Below are 20629 nucleotides of genomic sequence, written 5' to 3'. Positions count from 1 at the left end.
ATGGAGCTCACAGCCGCGTGGGGACAGATTTCCTGTATGTCGTTTTACCCACTTAAGTCCAAGGATGCAACTCCGCAGAGGTGGTGACAGCCCCGCACCCTTGGGTGAGTGCACACATGCTCCCGCACTCCTGAAACACAGTTCCGGCCCCACTGCAAGCCCTGAGGCTCCTTCCATGCTCCCTGGGACCCCAGAATCCAGCCAGTTTTAAGAGGAGAGTGATGCAGTTTCCAAGACCAGGAGACTGCTACAGAGGGTGCTGGGACTTGCCTGGGTCACCCAGCTGTTGGGTGTGAAGTCAGGAAGGAGAGGAATCAAGAGCGATGCGGGGGATGGAATCTCCACAGCTGCACCCCAACATCTGCATGGGGCTATTCTGGCCCTTTCCTTCTCTCCCCTCCTCTCCAGGCCCTCCCTGGACCTCCCTCAGTTCTTGCCATGACTTCTAACCCTTTCTTCCCTTCCAGCCCTATTTCCTCCCTTCCCAGTAGTCAGCTGCCACATCAGTGGGTTCAGAATCTCTTGCATTTATTGAGCACCCACTGGGTGCCAGGTGCCCTTCCTCCCGCGCTTCAATCGTGCGGCTAGACGCCCCCAGACCAGTCCTGTACCCCTTCCCCCCACCGCTCCCCAGCTGTTCCCCCATCGGCCTGGCCCCCTCCCCCAGCCTGGGCCTCTCAACCCCGCCTCCTTGCCTTCCTCCAACCCCGTTTCCTGCGACCCCCAGTAACCACCTAAGCCACGTCCTCTTCGCAGAAGCTGCTCAAAGCCACAAGACTCACCCCTCCCACGCCCGCAAACTCCCTCTCCAGCCCCCATCCCACCCAACTTTCTTCTCGTTCGTCTCGCTTCCACTTCGTCCCCAGCAACCTCCCCACGACCCCCAGGCTCTTTCCCGCTCCTTGGACCTCCGCCGTCGCGTCCCAGTTACCCTCAGGGTTCCGTCCCTCTCCTCTCTGCAGCCCCCAAACGCGCCCTTGGAGCTCAAATCCCCAACCCGCCGCCGCCTGGAACTCACCTGGGCCTCGGCCGCCGCGCGCCGCCGGTCGCGGGCCGGTCCCCGCCCGGACGCCCGTCAGCAAGCTTGCCCCCCGGGCCTCCGGCCGCTCCGCCCCGCGCGCTCTGGCTTCCGGGTTCCGGAGAGGAGGGGCCGGGAGTAACGGCGAGCGCGTCACGGGGCGGAGCGCCATGAACGCCACGCCCCTTCCTAGAGATTCGGCCCCACCACCAGCTCCCACCGCTCGTGGGCGAGACCAAGTGCGAGGGGAGGAGGGGAAAAGCGCGCGCGTGGTCGCCCCTCCTACAGCTTGCAATTGGTCCGACCCGCCGCGAGGGGGCGGGGCCGGCCGTGAAAAGCCGCCTTTGAGTGGAAGGCGGGAAAATGGCGGATTCCTCGGAGCGCGGCGCTGGGTGAGTAGAGGCGCCGCGGGGATGGATGTGTGGGTGCCAGAGGGAGGGGCGGAGCCGAGGGCCGGGGCGGACCGGGCAGCACAGCTACGGAGTGGGGGCCCTCGGGGCGAGGCCGGAGCCGACCCCTCCTAGAACCGCTCCGGAAGCGCAGGCCCCGGGAGGCCCCGGCGGCGCGCGAGCTCTGCGCATGCTCAGGAGCGCGGCGCCGGACCAAGTTTTGCATGCTGGGTGACCGCGGGCGAGTGGCCTTGCCTGTCTGTGCGTCACTTTCCCGCATTGCGAAACGGGGCTGATGACGCCACACAACCTCGTAGGTGTCCTGAGGCTTCAACCCGCTTAGAACAGCGCCTGCCTGAGTCTTAGCTGGCCTGCCGCTCTTAGAATTGTCGTTTGCAGTGAGCAAGTGACAACTAAAGTATCTCCTTTAGTTCTCTGTCCGGCTTTATTCTGTGCTCCCCGTTTACGGAGGAGAGGATGGAGACTCAGGGAGGCGAAGTCATTTGCCCAGGGTTACACAGCACGAACAAGAAAGAAGTTGAGCACTTTGCTGGGTGCCAGGCGTGATCCTGAGCTTGTTTGTCTAGTTGGTTAATTTGGCCAATCTTTATTGTCCTTTGCGTGAATTGACGTGAAATAGGCCAGCGGGAGGAATCACTCCTCTGCCCCTTGCCCGAACTGTGAGGTTGACTTTAGTGCCTCCCAGTAACAGGTGAAGTACCTGAGGCTCACACAGGTGTAGTGACTCCCCGCAGGTCCCAGCAGGTTGGGCCTGGAGCCCATTCGGTTTGACTCCAGAGCCCTGGGTCAGATTCCAGAGGGAATCCGAGTTCTGCCTCTTCCTGCCTCTGAGACTCACCAGGGGTGACTTGTGTAAACCTCAGACGCTGGCCTGGAAAATGAGAGAAGTCATGTGAACAGTTAGGAATCCGTAGGGTTGAGAGGATCCCGTGAACGAGCACAGCTGCTGGCACCTGCCGAACATTTGTTAAGTTGTCTCTCCCCATGATGGGCTGGAGGTGCCTCCATCACTTCCCGGGTCTCACTTCGGGGTTCCAGGAGCCCACTCCAGAGGAGGTGGCTGCAGTGGCCACTGGAGCCGCTCCTAGTGGTGGCAGCAGGAGTTCCAGTGCCCGGCCTTGTCCCTGCTCCTCCTGTGCCACTGGTCTCTGTTCCTGGCTTCCTCCTCCTCCCACTCAGGCTGAAACCCAGGAGTCATTCCGGACCCTCCCGCACCCCCACAGCTGGTTAGTCAGCGATTCCTGTCTCACAGCCCCTGCTTTCCTGTGACATCAAGTGTCACTCATTCTGTGTTTCAGTTGAGGTGAAATATACGTAGTGTGAAATTAACCCTCTTAAAGGGTACAATTCAGTGACATTTAGTATGTTCACAGTGTGCGAAACCATTGCCTGTGCTCTAGTTTCAGATTTTTATCACTTCAAAAGGAAACCCCGTCCCCATTAGCACTCACACCTCACCCTCCTCCCCAAGCTCCCGGCAGCCACTAAGCTGCTTTTGTCTCTATGCATTTACCTGTTCTGGACATTTCATATAATTGGATCCTATATGACAGAGTCTTTTGTGTCTGGCTTGTTTTACCCAGCACAATGTTTCTGAGGCTCATCCTTATTACAGTGTATCAGAACTTCACTCATTCCTTCTTAGAGATGAATAACGTTGAGGCTTCCTTACTTCTTGATAGGAGTTTGTGGCACCTTCTAAGTCTTCTGTCTGCCTTCGGTCCCAGGCTTCCAGTCACCCACTCACCACGGCAGGGGCTCTCAGCCTCAGCACTGTTGACATCTGGGGCTGGATCATTCTCTGTGGTGGGGGCGTCCTGTGTGTTGTACGGTGTTGAGCAGCGTCCCTGGCCTCCACCACTATGCCAATAGCTCCCCCTTTGCGTGACAATCAGTAATGTCTTCAGATCCAATAGGATCCGTATCCCCTGGGGAGAGACACCAGACAGCTCACTGGCTCACACTCTGTTCATGCGCCCGCAAAGAAGAGGTCACGTGAGCACACACGGAGATCGCGGCCACCTACAAGCCAAGGGAACAGGCCTGAGAATGAAACCTGCCTTGCCAGCCCCTTGAGCTCAGCCTCTGGCTTCCAGAACTCTGAGAAACAAACCTATGTTGTTTAAGCCACCCAGTCTTTGGTATTTTGCAGCCCAGACTGATACACAGGCTGTCGGGTGCAGTGAGGAGCAACAGCAGTTGGTCCCTGTCCTCCTAGAACACTGGAGCCTGTCTTCCTACCAGCTGCCGTGGTTTTCATGAAGCACGGCTCTGACGTCATCCATCTCCCCATCTCTCCGGTGCCCACAGCAGGGCTTGGCCCTCTGTAGGCTGCAGGTGAAAGCTAGAGTAAAAGTGGCCTGACTAGCAACCTATCTAACAGAAAAACTATCAAACTGAAAGCAAGAAAAATAACTCACAACACATAATTGCCCCTTTAAAGAAAAAACTCACAACACAACTACCCCTTGTTTTAACTAAAACACCTGTGGCCTAACTCGGTAACAGTTTTTCCATCACCTTGAAAGGCCCTAAGCGGACAGTAGGGATGCGAGCTCCCTACTCCAACTCTCTGCCTCAGATCCTGCCAAGAAAACAGATTTCAAAGACTCAGTTAAGCTGGTTTCATAGAGCAAAAAAAATGAAAAACACCTACAACAGCTTTGCCACCACTTCTGTTCTCAGTTTACTGAAGCAGAGGGAAAAAACCCATTTTTACCCTCTAAAACTCCAAACAACATTCCTCAACTGCCCGCACTTTCACTCCTTCGTTAGGGTCCGTGGCCAGTCCTTCCTGCTCTCTTTCTTGGAGAAGTAAATAAACATTGTACTTCTTTCTATCCTAAACTCTCTGTGAAAGATCTTTCTTCAACCCATGCCGTGAGCCCTCACTCTAACACAGAGTGCCCCCTTTTTGTTAGGCTGGTAAGCTAAGAATGGTTTGTACATTTTTAAGTGGTTGTGAAAAATCAAAAGAATTTTCATGACACATGAAGATTGTATGAATTTCAAATGTCACTGCCTATAAATAAAGTTTTATTGGGACATAGCTCATCCATTGCATTCTCTACCATCCATGGCTGCTTTCATGTTAGAACAGCAACGTTGATTAGTTTCTAGTTTCAGCAGTGCCCAGGTGACCTACAAAGCTACAAATATTTACTGTCTTGCCCTTTACAGAGAAAAGTTGCCCAGCCCTGGGCTGCAGGAACAGGGCTGAGCCCTTAAGCTAGAATCCAGGACTCTTACAGCCTGGCCCAACCATCTGTCCTCCCTGACTTCCTGTCCCTGTTCATCTTCTGTAATTGAACCATAGGGCTGCTCAATTCCTGTGTCCACATCATTCTCACCCCAGTGCCAGGCCCTTGTTGAACCATTGTCTCAGGATGTCCTCTGTCATGTACCTGAGCCTGTTGCACTTTGTCACACCCATCCCCCCAGCCCTGTACCTGTCTGGGCCACTCCTCACACTTGCCTGCTGAGGAACATGCTGATCTTCCCTTTCTGGGAAGGAACTCTTTTGTTCACCACTATATCCCCAGTGGCGTACAGTAGGCACATAAACGGCTGGTGAACGAATGAACCTGTGGCTGATTTGAGATCGTGGACACTGAGCACAACTGCGGTCTCTTCCACACAGCTCTTGTTACTCGTCCCTTTGCCCAGGTGGGCAGGGGTGGCAGCTGCCTGTGTCACTGTTCCTGTTGAGGTGTCCCAGCCTTGCTGAGATAGTCCTCAGGCAGCACTGGGATGGGGTCGTCCTGAGGAAGCCCGAGCTCCAGCTGGCGGAGGTGCCTCAGTGGCCCCCCTGTGCTTCCTGGGCAACGATGAACAAGGTCGCTCTCTCTCCTCTTGCAGGAAGCCTGCCTCGGCCGGTCCCAGCACTTCCAGCGGAGCCAGGAGGAAGGAAGGAAGAGTAGCAGGTGAGCGATAGCAGGATCCATTTTAATAAAAAGTGATTGTTTTCTTTCATTACGTGCTTTTGGGGGAAGGAAAAACCCGTCCAGAGAAGAGGGCCTGGGGTATTACTTCCTCGTGGTCACAGCTCTGGAGATTGAGTCTGGCCATCCTAGCCCAAGGCCAGGGATGTGTCATGAGACGGTGGCAATCATTTTGGACAGTGGGGTCCCTTTCAGCCATGGGTTTCACGGGCTGTGTCCAGGACACATCCCTGGGAAGGGGGGGTGTAGGGACCCACGAGTTGAATTTATTACTAAAATCAGTCTCAAAACAAGAGCACGTTAGTTATATGGGGATGCCCGTATGTCCAATTTAACTCCCCAGTGGGTCCGGGGTCACTGTTAACAGCCCCCCAACCTCACTGAATCTCAGCAGGGCCTGGCTTGGATGGTAGATTCTTGGGTCTCGGTTGTTGAAAGCCAAGACTACGACACGATGAAGTATTTTTCAATGTCTGCCGTGTGGCATTGCCCAGTTTACAGAACATAGGGTAGGATTTTCGTTGCAAAGGAGTCAAGGCTTAGGTGTTCCAGCGTCGCTTTTTAATCTTGTGTAGGACATCTGTGATATTTGTGTGCTGCCTAGTTCTTAGACACAAGCTATACCCTTGATTGTGTCATTGCTTCTGTGCAAAATTCAGCACTATTTAAAACAAAACAGGGGTATCCTAGTTTTCCAGAAATTGAAACTGCTTTTCTTCCCCACTGTGCCAGACAGCCAGAGCCTTAGAGCCTTCTCGTTGAGCAAAACCATTTGCTCATGGTCTTAAAAAGACCCAAAGCAGGATGGTCTCCCCTGCTTGGAACTGGGGGTGTCCTTTACCCCACGTCCTTGGTTGCCATCTGGTGGCAGACCCTCCATAGGGATCAGTTCTGTCCCTGAGACCCTGCCTGGTACTGGCCTTGACTCTTAGGTACCTGCACCCTGAGAGTGGCCTCCTGGTTGTCCCCAGCTTCCAGGTACCCCCCGCCCAGTGCTCTGAGCACACTCGCTCTGCCGACACAGCTCATCCCAGCCCTGGCGACGCTCAGATTGCCCACCAGCTCTTTGGCTGACTCTGGGGTCCCTGTTAACCGTGGGGGTGGCTCCATTCCTCTTACTGTTGTGGCTGCCGTCCCAATCCCCAAGGGAAGAATTGAACCCTGGCATGAAGTTATGGTTGAAGTCACAATCACACTCACAAATGCTTTTGAGCTGTGTGGCATTGACCATGTCAAGCAAAGGGAAACCTCTGGGCTCTATAGTCACCTATAAAAATGTAGAATCATTCTTTTGACATATTCCTGAGCACCTATTCTGTGCCAGCTGGTGGAATATAGCAGCAAGCAAAGGAGACAAAATCCCAGGCCCTCAGGGAGCCCTAGGGAGGGGAGGCGGCAGTGCAGCAGAAACATAGGAGACGTGGTGTGTTAGACCATGGCAGATGCTGTGGACGAAACGGGCAGCGTGTGCTGGGATCTGAGCTGAGTGGAGCCCTGAAGAAGGGAGGTGCTGGGGGCAGGGGGCACAGTGAGGGGTCAGGGTGGCAGAAAGGAGCAAGTGAGGAAGGTGGGGACAAACAAGGTCAGAGGTGGTGCAGAGCCCTGAGGGTGCCTAGAGGCTCTCAGGCCTCCTGAGCTGGTGGACCCAGCGGGCCTCAGCCCCCAGAGGGGCAACCTGGAGGCCCAGCGAGGGGCTTTTCAGGGAAGAGGGAGCTACTGATGGCTGTGCTGACCGCTCATATGACCAGGACTGAGGGTGGCCCGTGGGCTCAGGAGTGGGGAGGTCCCGGTGGTCTGGCCTGAAGGAGTTCAGTGTAGGGGTGGGTCTGAAGGTGGACTGGGGGATTCAAGGGAAGAGGGACGAGAGGAAGAGGAGTGGGCAAGTACACGGCGCTTGTTGCAAAGGGGGGCAGAGAAATGGGAGGTGAGGTGGGCGAGGGGTGCACACTGGGATTGGTGGAGGCAGGACCTGAGGGGCTGCAGGGTGGGAGGCGGGAGCTGCTGGGTGTTTCCTTTGGGGGTGAGGGCTGGGCTCTAGCACCCAGAATGGAGAGTTCACTCTACCCAGGAGCACGGAGGTCCATCCACGGGGCAGGCAGGATGCAGCTCTTAGGCCTGGAGGGGGCTGGATGCAATGGTAGGAGGGTCTCCTGGGCCCACTTCTGTCCTCCCATGAAGCAGGAAACAGGCCAGCAGCTGAGACTGGGGGAGGGGCAGGGGGGAGGCACAGGAGCTGGAGGTGGGCGGAACAGGTATGGGGAGGGGTCTGGGCAAGGGGTGGGGGACAGAACAGAGGACTGGCTGAGCCCAGTTGAGACGCCCACCCCCTAGGATGGGGTGGGAGGTGGCATTTGCTCCATCCACATTCAGCCTCACAGGAGCAGCCCTGGAAGGGGATCTGGGGTGGGGCCGTCACCAGGGATTTGGCTGTGTCTGCAGAGGGCCTGTGGGTGGAGTGTGTCTCAGGGGAGGGTCATGAGCTGGAGGTGGGTGAGGAGAAGTAGTACCAGGAGTGGGTCCTAGGCTCATGCAGGCAGGGGAAGGGGCTGCTGGGGTCACACCCACAGGGACCGAGCTGGGAGGAAGCAAACTGGAGGCTCTCGGGGAAAGTTCTTTCTTTCTTCCTTTCCCTCCCCCACCCCAAGTGCACTTGCTGCCTTGACCTTTGGGCATGTTCCTTGGGGCATATTCCTTGATCTTGGCTCTTCTGCTACTCTGCGGTTCCACCCCTGGCTTGGGGCTTATACACCAGGTGTCCCGTAAATGTTCTTGCATACAGTGGGTGTCCCATTCATGCTTGGGGCTGCTAAGGGACAGGATCAGAGAGGAGCAGGGGAGCAGTGGCTCCTGTTCCTGTCACTGAGTAGGGAGAGTCACAGCCTCTGGCTCTCTGGGGCAGGGGGTCCTGGGTGGGTGTGGGGTCTGGGCGTGTTGGGTCTTCTCAGGCCACGACAGTAGTTTTGTTATAAACCAACAGTGTGTCCCCCACAGGTGGAAAAGTGGTTGCGTCCCGATACATGGACTACGAGAAGAAAACAACCAGAAAGGTAATACAGTGCTCAGCTTATGCTTGGAGCAGTTCTGAACATGGTTCTGAGTAACTGGAATTTTGAAACACTCAGGTGAGCCGGTCACAACCGGGTCCTGAAGGAAGCAGGTCCCGGGCCTTCATCCAGGTGCTTTTGAGATTGTCAGCTCTTCACGCCGAGTTGGCATCTCTGTCGCGAGCAGCCCACTGCTTTAAGCATCCTTCTCACAAAGCTATGATCTCTGTTGAAACGTGAACTTGTTCTTGCCTTTCAACCCAATAGTGCACTTTCTGGACTTTGCAGCTGTCTTATCCAATGCCCAGCGCATGGTCCTTGGTGCATGGCTGGCATTTATCCTGTCTGCAGGAGAGAAGTTTTACTTTTTCCTTTCCAACCTGTTTACCTTTTGTGTTTTATTCTAGGACCTCCACTGTGATGTTAAATAGGAGTGGTGTCTGTACCTTGCAATATTCTTGCCCTGTATAAGATTTTCCTTTTGTTTTTGGTTATTATAAGGGCAGTACTCCATGTGTTGCCTGGTTCTTTTAATAAGTTTTGACAATTAATACCTGTATAAAAACTTTGTCTTTCCTGGTGACCAAGGTAATATGTTCTTTCTAGAAAATGAGCGGATACTGAAAAGTATCCAGAAAAATCAGTCATCTGTAATCTACCATGTCAGAGGTAATCACCAGCAGACATTTTGGTGGTTTCCTATGCTCTGCACATGTGTGTGTCTACTTTTTGAAAAAATTTGTTTGGCCTGTGTATATGAGATAAAATTTCCAAACTCTTTCAATCTCTCCCTTGCCTCAAAGTAAGAGTATTTACAAAAAGCAACGTAGACTGCGTCAGGGACCCTTCTCCTGAAGGGAAGGGGTCTTGCCCTCTGAATGTCATGTGTTCCCATCGCAGCCTCCTGCAACAGATGCCTTAGAGACAGGTGGGAAGATACCTGGAGGTGTAAAGAAACCCAGCCAGCTCCAGAAAAGCAAAGGTACGAAGCAGCCCTGACCCCCAGTCAGTGAGGAGCATGGTGGTAAAGTTTGTTTTCACGTATGCTGAGTCAAAGCTCCCTCTTTCCTTTCTGGGAAGGGTCAGAGCTGCTATCAAAGAGTTTGAGTGTAAGGACAGATTGGGGGGCATGTGGGGAGCTTAGCGGATGGCTGGGAAGTGGGGGGGTCACTTCTGCCCTGTGTGGTCCCAGAGAAGGGCCACTTTGCCACCATGGCGCTCCTTTGTGGCATCAGTTCCTTGTCTACGTGACAGTTTCCCCACTGGCACTCAGAGCAGCACTCTCAGAGAGGGTGTGAGGCCTTATCCTCCCACCTCTCACCACCTTGGGTTGCCTTCCTTGTCTCCTGCACCAGCAGCTGCATTGGTCTGTCCTAACCCCTCCTTCTAGAAGCTACCACCAAAGTGATATGAAAATCTTTTTAGTTTTCCTAATTGTGGATATGACATGTATTCATTATAAAAAATGGAAAATGAGGACCAGGCTGGGGGACCTCCCTCATGATCTGCCCACTCCGACAATCACCGTTGGTGTATTTGGTGTTCAAGGCCAGTCAGCATGCCCAGTCACGAAGTCTAGGAAGGCCCCTCCTCAGCGTGGCACTTCACCCTGACTCTCTGTCCGAGTCCTCACGTGCCTGCCTCTGCAGCACCCGTGGGCCGCTCTTTGCACAAGGCTCTTTGTGCTTCCAGGTCATTCATTTCCCCAGCTGCACAGTTCATGTTCAGTTCCGAGCATGAGAGAGCGCATCATACATACCACCTGCTGCTGTTTGCAGTGCTCTGGAGCTCTTGTGTAGCTGTGGCATGCTGCATGCTGGCGCCGATTTTAGGCAGCGTAAAGCAAGATTTCATGGTTTCGAATACAGGCTCAAAGATGAAGGGCACTCCCAGGGGAGACGAACAGTCCAGAAGCTGCAGGAGAAAGCAGCCGAGAGCACGGAGGGCAGAGCAAGCATGCGGCGCTGTCTCTGACTCTCAGCATCTTCTAAACCAGAAGAAAGGCCTATTTGCATCTTTTTGGGGGGGGATTATAAAGAACGTCCCATTTCTAGTTGTACTTTAAAAATGGATTCAAGTTGCTGGCTGGGAGTTTCCAAAGGTTTTTCAGTCCTTTCTGCTACCTAGGAAGAAATTGGGGTTTTAGAGAGAAGTAGTATGGTTTAAAAAGGTTTCCTGTGTTTCCCCACTGACTGTGCTGACTTTCTGGGACTCTTGTCTGGACAGCAGATCGCAGTGGGGTCGCAAAGGGTGACCTGCAGTCCACGTTGCTGGAAGGGCACGGCTCGGCCCCACCTGACCTGGATCTCTCTGCCATTAACGGTAAGTTGTTCGTTTCACCCCTTCTGTCACTAGCTGGGGGTTGCGACAGATCTCAGCAGGCCCCCAAAGTACAGACGCTCCTTCACTTACGATGGGGTCTGCATCCCGAAAGATCCATCATGAGTGAAAACACCATAAGTCAAACATGTATTCAATGCCCCAATAAAGCCATTGTAAAGTGGGACAATCTTAAATTGAACCATCGTAAGTCCAGATGGTGCTCAACTTACGATGGGGTTACATCCCAATAAACCCACTGCAAAGTCAAAATATAAATCAGGGACCATCTGTATGCTTTTCTCACCATTAAAATGCTCTTCTTTATCTTAGAGAAAAGTACAGTCAGAAAGACTCCACAATTAGAAAAAACAAGATCAGAGAAAACGGAGTCGACGTCATTTTCTGCCCCTCGGAAAAAGAGCCCAGTAAGTGTCTGAGATGAAGGGGTTGCCGTTCACAGTTTGCATAAATCTGATTCTGCACCTGCCCTCCACCAGGTGTCACCTGAGGCCCCAGGGCTCCTAGAGCAGACAAGACAGCCGTGCCCCTTAGGATAAAAATTAAGAGCACAAACGTTCTTGGATCATCCGTAGAGTTTATGTTTCCCCAAGTACACATACAGCAGTAGAAACCAACATGGGACCGTGGGAAAAGTGAGATTGCGGCCTTCTCTGTGCCGATGCTGTGCTAGGGAAGACGTGAGGCCAGGCCCCGTCCCCTGGCAGGAGGACAGCTGGGCTGTGGTCCCACCTGGGTGAGGACAGGACCCACGGGTGAGGTCTGGTGCCGGCACAGCACCGAGTCGCTAGGTGCTGTCAGTTGGCCTTTGCCTGGCTGCTGCCACCACCCCTTCACCTGCCCGGTGCAGTGGGAGGGCCAGACCTGCCTCTTCCTTCTCACAGAGTGCTGGAAAACACTAAATACGTGAGAAAATAGAAGCAGTGGGGCCGCGTACCATAGAGGATTCCCAAATTATCAAATTAAACACAGAAAACACGAGTCACGTTCTGCCCCTGCTGGGTTCACACCAGTTCCCTGGGAACTGAAAGCGTCTTTTTCCTCTTAAGAGCTTGTCCGAGGAGATGGAGATGATGGAGTCCCAGACGCTGCTGCTGACGCTGCTGGTGGTAAAGGTGAGAGCAGTTCCCTGATCACGTGTGACGTGGTGCAAGGCGGCCTCGATTAACCACCGGGAGGGAGTCCCCTCCAGCCTGAGCTTTCGTTTCTCATTTAACAGATGGAGAAGGGTCTTGCCCAGTTTGAAGAAGAGGCAGAAAAACATTTATTAAAACTGTGCAAAGAGAAGGAGGAGCTACAGAAAAAGACCCACGAGCTGAAGCGCAGCCTTCTCCTCTGTCAGAAGAAGCGGGAGCTGGAGGAGGCCCTTGACGCCCAGGTCGGTTGTGAGCCACACTTGTGACCGGAGGCTCTGAGCTGAGCATTCTGGCGGGGCCGTCTCCCACTATTTCAGGGAGCGTTCGTGGTAGGATGTCGCTGCTCGCTCACTTCTCACTCTTTGCTGGGCTTTTGGTGTCGCCCACACTCTGGTCCAGGTGTTGGTCTACGATAGTTTCCCAGAGAATGAGGCTCTCACGTGACGTGCCAACCAGTGAGGGGACCAGTGCCTTCAGCTCACTTGTGCAAATGTTCCTTGAGCGCCTCCTGATCACCATCGTGTGCGGCGACAGGAAGACATGGTCTGGGCCTGCCCTGGAGGGTCAGTGGGCTGGTGGGAGACACGTCAGTCTTGGCACCGTGTGGCCAGCACTGGCACAGAGGTGTCCACGTTGGGGAAGGACACGGAGCAAACGCTGGGAACCCAGAAAGGCCTGGCCAGGGGGACGGGCCCCCTTGTCCAACGTGTGGGTTTCCTGCGGCTGCTGTAACAAGCACCACAGCAGTTCATTATCTTGCCGTTCCGGAGGCTGAAGGTCCAAGGTCAAGGCTTTGGTGGTGGCGGCGTGGGGTAATCTGTCCCAGGCCCCTCTCCTTGGCTTGTGGACGGTCGTCTGTGTCATCTTCTCCCTGTGTCTCTTCGCGTGTCCTCCCTGTGCGTGTCTGTGTCCAAATTGCCCCTCAGGACACCAGTCATGCTGGATTAGGGCCCACCTAGTGACCTCACTTTAACTTGATGACCCTATAAAGACCCTGTGTCAGAATAAGGGCACATCCTGAGGTGCTGGGAGTCGGGACATCAGATATGAATTTGGGGGACACAGTTCAACCCGTAATGCCCAGCATGTTCATGTGAGCAGCCCTGCAGCCAGGCCCTGGGCTGAGACCATGGCCCCTGACCTTATGGAACTCACAGAGGAAGGAAAAGAAAAGACACTCAAGTGAGCAAGTACGGTTGACCCTTGAACGTGGGTTTGGACTACGTGCGTCCACTTATCAGCAGACTGTCTTCAATAAATATGTTGGAAAATTTGTTGGGGATTTGCAACAACTTGAAAAACCTCATAGATAAACCTTATGGCCTAGAAATATTGAAAAAATTAAGAGGAAGGTATATCATGAATGTATGAAATATAGGTAGATAGTGGTCTATTAATGTGCTAATCAACTGTTTGTTATTGGCAAGGCTTCTGGTCAACTGTAGGCCATTAGTAGTTCAATTTAGGGGGAGTTAAAAGTTACACACAGCCAGGCACAGTGGCTCATACCTATAATCCTAGCACTTTGGGAGGCCGAGGCAGGAGGATCGCTTGAGGCCAGGATTTCGAGACCAGCCTGAGCAGGAGCTGGTCTATTTCTACAAAAAATAGAAAGATTAGCCGGGCATGGTGGTGGCGCACCTGTAGTCCCAGCTACTTGGGAGTCTGAGGCAGGAGCAACGCTTGAGCTCAGGAGTTTAAAGTTGCGGTGCGCTATGATTGCGTTATTGTACTGTAGCCCAGGTGACAGAGTGAGACCCTGTCTCCAAAACAAAAACAGTTGTATGTGGATTTTCTACTGCTATGGGTCGGGGGAGGGAGGTGGCAGCCCCAACCCCCAGTTGGTTGAAGGGTCAACTGTATATTGTCACAAACGCCCATGAAGACCCAGGCAGCACGTATGGGATGGGGGTGGGCCGTGCCAGGCTGGCCTTGGGAAGGCAGGCACGTAAGTGGAGTGCTCCGAGGCAGGAGGGCCCAGGCCCGGAACACACTGGAAGGGGACACGTGTCCGTGGTGAGGAGCCTGGGCCGCCCTACTGTCTGCTGGGCCGTTGCCGGGAGCGGGGAGCACACACCTGCCCCCCCGCATCCTCAGAAGCCTCCCGAGCTCTGATCCCCTTGGGGCTCGTGAAAGAGCAGTGCCGTATCTTAACCTTGCTTGAGCCCTTAAACTTCCGGGCTGGTGACTGCAGGGTCCCCTCCCACAGCCCCCTTCCGTCCTGCTTGCAGATCGAGATGCTCAGTCCCTTTGAGGCAGTGGCCGAACGCTTCAAGGAACAGTACAAGACGTTCGCCACGGCCCTGGACACCACCCGGCACGAGCTGCCTGTGAGGTCGATCCACCTGGAGGGAGACGGGCAGCAGTTCTTAGGTAGGAAATGGGACGTCCCGGCTGCGCCGTGCAGGCTGCGGCGGTGAGGAGCATGTGTCAGTGCTTCCCATGGGCCTTATTTTGACAAGTGTCCTCTTTCCCGTCCAGTGGCAGAGGATGGTGGGGACTGGCCGGGCTGTGGTTCCTCCAGGGTCTTGCCCTGAGTAAGCGACTTTTGGGATTTGAACCCAGGCCTGTGGGATTCACCGTGATCTCCTGTCCTGCTGAAAGGCATTCTTGCGGGGGCAGCCTGCAGTCCCCTGGGCCCTACACGTGCCAGTCGGTGGCTGGAGGGGGCTACAGGGCCACCAGCCCACCCTGTCTTGCCCTCTGCAGAGCAGTGAGGTCCTTTCTGTGCACAGGTTTCCCACCTCGTCCCCACTGGAAGACCTTGGCAAGTGTGAAAACTGCCATGCCCCATCCTAAAACCCTCTTCGGAACAGCAGTCCTGCCAGAGAGAGATTTCAGCTGCCCTGGAGTCTGGGTGTTCCTGAGAAGAGCTCTCATGAGTCATCTCACTACGTTTTGCCTGAGGCTGTTGCAGGAGAGCGCTGGTACCTAAGACCCAGAGGTGGCCTTCCCTGCGAGCTCCACCGGGAACGCATCTGAGGCAGAGTGAAAACACAGTCCAGGGTCCCAAAGGGTGCTGCTCGATTGGCAGCCTCGGACAGAAGTGGTTTTCAATAAATCGAGCTTTCTCCAGTGTGACCTGGTATAGGCATGACATCGAACTTTGGAAAGTGAGCCAAGTTGTAAAGAAAAAGTGACAATTGTGGGTAATGTCACGGGGTTCCAGGATAAGCGCTGTTTGTCCATTGGAGTGTTTTCTTTCCATCGTTAGTGCAGCATAATGTCTGCGTAAACAGACTTGACATCGAGCCATGCGTATCCTGCTTTCCCGCTTATTTCGTGCACGTTTCTTTGTTGGAAGTCGTCATCAGAAGGGTGTAATGAGCACATAACTCATCACACGGGTGTATACAACTCAGCCCTCATTGGATGCTTGTCAGCGTCTGGGTTTCTGATTTTAAGGCGACTGCAGTCACTTCCGCAGCAGTAACTCTTGGGCTCCGTCCCTACTACGTTCGTTAGGTCGTTGCCAGGAGCTGGACTAGGGACTTGACGCATTTTCTGCGGCTGCCGTAACAGATGGCCACAGACTGGGTAACTTAAAAGAACAGAAATGTATTCCCTCACAGTCCGGGAGGCCAGAGTCTGAAGTCAAGGTGGTGCAGGACTAGTTCCTTCCAGGCTCTAGGGGAGAAGCTAGTCCAGGCCTCTCTCCTGGCTTCTGGTGTTGCCGCTGACCTTGGTGGTTCCTTGGCTTGTGGCTGCATCACTCCAGTCTCTGCCCTGTCGTCACATGGCTTTCTCCCTCCGTGTCTTTATCTAAATTCCCCTCGTCTTGTAAGGACACCGGTTATTGGATTAGAGCCCACCCTAATGACCTCACCTTAACTCAGTCACATCCGCAGAGACCCCGTCTCCAGCTAAGGTCACACTCACAGGTAGTTGAGAGTAGGACCGGAACATTGGAGGACACAGTTCAGTCCACAACAGGACGGAGATGCTGTTTGTGAGGCTCTTAGGTTCCCGGAATGTGATCGTAATGTTCAGCTGGCCTAGATATGACGTGTATCTGAGGGGAGAGAGGTGTGTTGTCTTAATGCACGTGGCGTACATATGTGGGTTGCAGGTGTCCCTCGGCTCAGGGGATGCAGGGGTGCTAGGATCAGGGAATGCAAAGGATGGGGTTTTAAAGTTGCTCCTGGCCTGGCTGGGAGACCCCGAGTGAGGCTGGCACAGCAGAGCCTTTCCTGCATCTGGCATTGGTTTCTGTTGAGGACGCCAGAGTGGCATTCTAGGTCTGTTTGAATGAGCACCTAGTGGACATGCCTGTCCCACTATCTCAGGCCACCGTGCTCTCTGGCCAAGGGACAAAGAGAAGGTACCAATGCTCAAGTGTTTTGCTTTGGTTACTCTTCTTGCCTGTGTGCTCTAGCAGAGCATTGCAGTGAAGTGAGAAAAATCTAGTTGGCTATTCAACTCGTGCGTCTGTTGCTTTGGGCACCTTGCAATCCATCATTGACGACCACTTTCCCCCACCCTAGACGCCCTGCAGTCTGAATTGAAGACCACTCAGAAGCTCCTGAGAGAACTTGGCATTGGCAATTCAGAAACAAACGTGCAGGTGCTGGACTTGCTGGGCGAACTCAAGGATGTAGCCGTGAAAAAGGACCTTGAGCTCCAAAGGTATCTCAGAAAATATTTTAAGAAAAAGGTGGCACTGTGTCCAGGCAGGACGTGGGGCGTTGAGGGCTGCACTGTTTAGAGTGGCTCCAAATTCCCCCTGGGGTTCAGCTCCCTGAGCCAGCTGCTCTTTCCCTAGACCGTGCGTGCTACGGGAACAGCCAGCAGGTGTCGTCGTCCGTGTTGTGGAGAAAGTCTCAGTCCAGGAGCACCTGCCGCGTCTTATGTCCCCTTTCTCCCTGCTCTGGAGTCAGTTCTGAGGGAGTAGGGGTGCTGGTGCCTTGGGGATCAGAGACGTTGCAGGGTGGGCCCAGAGTCACAGTGCGAAGGTCGGGTGAGGCAGGGGGAAGGGAATGGCGGGAGAACTGACACCCGGCTCTGGAAGATCCGAGAAGTTCTCAAGCAGCCCGAAGAGAAAGTGCCTCGCCCCTCACGCACCCTTTGCCCCCAGAATAACCAGCACAGTACGGGCGCCCTCAGATCAGCCCTGTTCATGTTCTGCATGTCTTCCAGGGTTAGGGTTTGGGAGGATGTTTTTGAACTCTTTATTGAGGTATAAACACACATAGAAAAGACACAGATTCTAAGGGACTGTTCGATGGCCATCACGGAGCCCGTGCCCTTGTGGGACCAGCCCTAGATCTGACACAGCCTGTGCCCAGCCCCCCGAAACCCCTCAGGACCCCTTCTTTTCACCTTCCCCAGGAGATTTCTAACTATGAGCTTTTGCACCTCTTCTAGAAAAGAATCTTGTTTTCTCTTCCTTACGATGCTCAGTCTATCTCCTGAGATGCCTAAAATATTTGGAAAGGACTCATGAGAAACAGCTGCCACCTGCTGTGGCACGTCTTCCATGGGTGGCTGCAGGGTGAAATCAGGGCACATCAAAGGCTTCCAGATGGCAAGGGTCATGGGTTTGAGGGGTTAAACACGCAGGTGTCACACACGCTGCTCATTTGCCATGTAAGTGGCATGGAGGCAGGGACTTCATCCTGTTCACAGCTGTCCCGCCTGCTCCTGAGACAGACGTGCCCAGCTGTCTTGGTTTTCTGTTGCTTCTCACTATAACTGAAACTGGGTAATTGATAAAGACAAGGAATTTATTTCTTACAGTTCTGGAGACTGAGAAGTTCAAGGTCAAAGGGTCCCATCTGGTGAGAGCTTTCTTGCTGGTGGGGACTCTGTAAGTCGGTGGTGACAGAGGACGTCACGTGGTGAGGGAGCTGAGTGTGCCAGCTCAGGTCTCTCCTTTTATAAAGCCACCAGTCCCACTCCCGTGATAACCCATTAATCCTTTAATTCACGAATGGCAGAACCCTCATGACCCAGTCACCTCTTAAAGGCCCCACCTCTCAGTGCTGCCACTATGGGGATTGCGTCTCAGCATGTGTTTGGAGGGGACAAGCGTTCAGACCACGGCACCAACACCGTGCTGATGCTCTGAGTATTTCTGACCCCGTGAGTCTTTCACGCCTGCCGGTTCCGCCTTGGCTGTGTCCCTGACTGAGTCTTCACAGACCAGTCCTGCTCCCCCCGCTCTCCCACCGGGCACACAGGGGACGTGGAACCCCTCCCCCCCGACACCGCAGCCCCTCGCTCGCCATGAAGGGGCTGCTTGACCTGGCGCTCAGCTGTGAGTGAGAGGCCTCAACTCCTCCTCTGGCCTCCACAGGAGCTTGGCCCAGCTGCAGGAACTCTCCGCTGAGGCGAGTAAAGAGGCCGCCTTGATAAACCAGGGAGTCTGGGAAGAGGCCCAGGGCCCGGCGACCCCCAGCAGGTGGTACTTCAGCGAAGACAGCGCCTGCGAGGAGTCCCGGGGAGCAGTTGAGAGCACATCCTTGCCTGAGGACAACGCGCCACATGCCCCGGGAGGCCACACTCATGCCGTGTTCACCAACCCCAGCGAAGACCGTCCTTCCAGCAGATGAGAAGAGAGCCTGCTGTGCCTCTCGTCCAGCGGGTTTGCAGTGACATGTTGGTGAAACTCAGGACACTGGAGCACTCTGTACACGACCTTGTTTGGTGCTTAAAATAAACCCGTTTGCAATTGAAGCCTTTGTTTTCTACGCAGGGCACTTGGAAGGCCTGTGTGGTCTCAAGTTCTGGTGAAGGGCCGACCCTGGGCCTCGGGACCTCCGAGACATGGCACGTGTCCCGCTGTCAAGATGATTTCACGTCCTTCCGTCACAAGGGTGGTTTCAGTGACTGTTTGATAGCAAGACAGGAGTTGGCACACAAGTGGACATTTTTTGGTCCCAAGTTCCAGTAGTTGCTGGGAGGTGCTCACAGGCTTGGGCTGTGGCCGGAGAATTCTTCCACTCAGCTCTCCAGCTTCTACCCTACTCTGTGTGGGCCTCGGGGGTCTTCCTGGTTCTCATCGCACATTTCTGATTAATAGTGCTTGAGGGCAGATTTCTGCGCCTCTGTGTGACATCTCCAGGTAGGGGAAACAAGCCCCAGTCAGACACAATATGCACCCCCATCCTACATTCGGGTAAAAGAGATGCACCTCTTCACCTCAAGTGGTTCAGGGGTACAGTTTTGGACTAAACTTTCACCTGAATACCACCAACCCTCACATTCCCCCCTGTAGCCTCTGCAAGGACTTTAGCAGCAGGTTCTGGTTTTACGATAGTAGATCAGGGGAGAGGAGACACAACTTCTGCAATTTTCATCCAAACTTCCACCCCAAACCCATCGCCTTAGTCTGTTCAGTCAGCTATAACGAAATACCATAGACTGGGTGGCTTATTATTAATAACAAGAGAAGGTGATTTCTCACAGTTCTGGAGGATGGGAGTCCCAAGTTCAGGGTGCTGGCAGATTTGGTGTCTGGTGAGGCGTGCTTCCTGACTGGCTACCTTCTGTCTGTGTCCTCACATGGTGGAAGGAATGAGGGAGCTCTCTGGGGCCTCTTATAAGGGCACTAATTCCATTCAGGAGGGCCCCACCCTCATGACCTAATCACCTCCCAAAGGCTCCACCTCCTGATACCATCATCTTTGGGTGGTATCAGGGTGTATATCTTTCAAAATATTGAAGGACCCTAGATGGTCCCTTTGGTTCAACCAACCTTCCAAAGTGCTGTCTTAAGACCCTTGTTTCAACCCTGTGAATGTCCATGCCAAGGGTTTTAGGAACCCTGTGCCAGGAACTGTGGACAAAGACCAAATATATATTTTTTATTATTCTACGGGGACATCATTAAACCCACATTACACGAAAAAGGAGCCAGGCGCAGTGGCTCAAGCCTATAATCCTAGCAATCGCGAAGGCTGAGGCAGGAGGATCCCTTGAGGCCAGGAGTGTGTGACCAGCCTGAGCAAGAGCAAGACCCCATCACTACAAAAGATAGAAAAATTAGCGGTGTGGTGTGGTGGTGCACACCTGTAGTCCCAGCTGCTCGGGAGGCTGGGGCAGGAGGATCACTCGAGCCCAGGAGTTCGAGCTTGCAGTGAACTCTGATGACACCACTGCACTCCAGCCTGGGTGACAACCTTGAGACAGGGTCTCACTCTCTTGCCCAGGCAAGAGTGCAGTGGCACAGTCATAGCTCACTGTAACCTCCAACTTCTGGGCTGAAGTGATCCTCTTGCCTCAGCCTTCCACATGGCTGGGACTCCAGGCGTGCACCACCACGCCTGGATGATTTTTAAATTCTTTTTTTTTTTTTTCTTTTAGAGACAGGATCTTGCTATGTTGCCCAGGCTGGTCTTGAACTCCTGGCCTCAAGTGATCCTCCCACCTCAGCTTCCCAAGGTGGTGGGGTTACAAGTGTGAACCACCATGCCTGGCCTCATCTCAAGATTCTTAATTACATCTGCAAAGACCCCTTTTCTAAATGAGATCACATTTATAGGTTCCAGGGAACATATCTTGTCGTGGAGGAGGGAAGCAGGCACCATTCAACTTACTACACCTGCACCAAGTGTCCGGGTCCTTCCCAGCTTGGTGTGGTCTCAACAGCATCCTTGAGACCCTTCCTGGTCCAATGGCCTGGAGTAACCCCTTGCCTCTGGGATGGCATCCAGCCCCCACCCCTGCCCCAGGTGATGGGCTAGTGTGGGCCAGGCCTGGGGTCTGGTTAATCTGCCCCGTTCATCCCTGGCACATGCCC

The 20629-nt window shown here is 53.9% G+C and overlaps 2 protein-coding genes across 17 annotated transcripts in view; one reads left to right on the top strand and one right to left on the bottom strand.

Annotated features, from left to right (window-relative positions):
- Nucleotides 1-1504, bottom strand: part of MYO9B (myosin IXB) — a 99178-nt gene extending 97674 nt beyond the window's left edge. For 5 of the 12 annotated variants that reach the window (XM_045552752.1, XM_045552749.1, XM_045552750.1 and 2 more), the window contains exon 1: nt 1019-1497. The gene's annotated coding sequence lies outside the window, so the exon portion shown is untranslated. Of the gene's footprint in view, nt 1-1018 lie in introns of all 12 variants that reach the window. The other 7 variants (XM_045552751.1, XM_045552753.1, XM_045552754.1 and 4 more) reach the window with 5 other exon arrangements.
- On the top strand, nt 1203-18564 carry LOC123639211 (HAUS augmin-like complex subunit 8). 5 transcript variants are annotated; one of them, XM_045552797.1, is made up of 12 exons: nt 1203-1410; nt 5287-5351; nt 8361-8416; nt 9314-9395; nt 10640-10735; nt 11066-11160; nt 11803-11868; nt 11973-12131; nt 14121-14262; nt 14625-14816; nt 16374-16515; nt 16652-18273. In XM_045552797.1, the coding sequence occupies exons 1-12, from the start codon at nt 1382-1384 to the stop codon at nt 16770-16772; spliced, it is 1245 nt and encodes a 414-aa protein (XP_045408753.1). In that variant the 5' UTR covers nt 1203-1381; the 3' UTR covers nt 16773-18273. The 5 variants fall into 5 exon arrangements, with proteins under 5 accessions (XP_045408753.1, XP_045408748.1, XP_045408740.1 ...); XM_045552792.1 differs by having other exon boundaries at nt 1210-1410; nt 10643-10735; nt 18185-18564; XM_045552784.1 differs by having other exon boundaries at nt 1210-1410; nt 18185-18564.
- Nucleotides 18565-20629: the final 2065 nt, after the last annotated feature.

The sequence above is a fragment of the Lemur catta genome, chromosome 1 (genome assembly GCF_020740605.2).
Source record: "Lemur catta isolate mLemCat1 chromosome 1, mLemCat1.pri, whole genome shotgun sequence".
Classification (NCBI taxonomy): Eukaryota; Metazoa; Chordata; class Mammalia; order Primates; family Lemuridae; genus Lemur; species Lemur catta.
This window is presented reverse-complemented; position numbering and strand designations above follow the sequence as displayed.

Coding starts and splice junctions, on each gene's coding strand:
- LOC123639211 (XM_045552784.1), top strand. CDS start 1,382: ATGGCGGATTCCTCGGAGCGCGGCGCTGG. Junction 9,396..10,639: donor CCAGCTCCAGAAAAGCAAAG/GTACGAAGCAGC, acceptor TTGTCTGGACAG/CAGATCGCAGTGGGGTCGCA. Junction 12,132..14,120: donor AGGAGGCCCTTGACGCCCAG/GTCGGTTGTGAG, acceptor TCCTGCTTGCAG/ATCGAGATGCTCAGTCCCTT.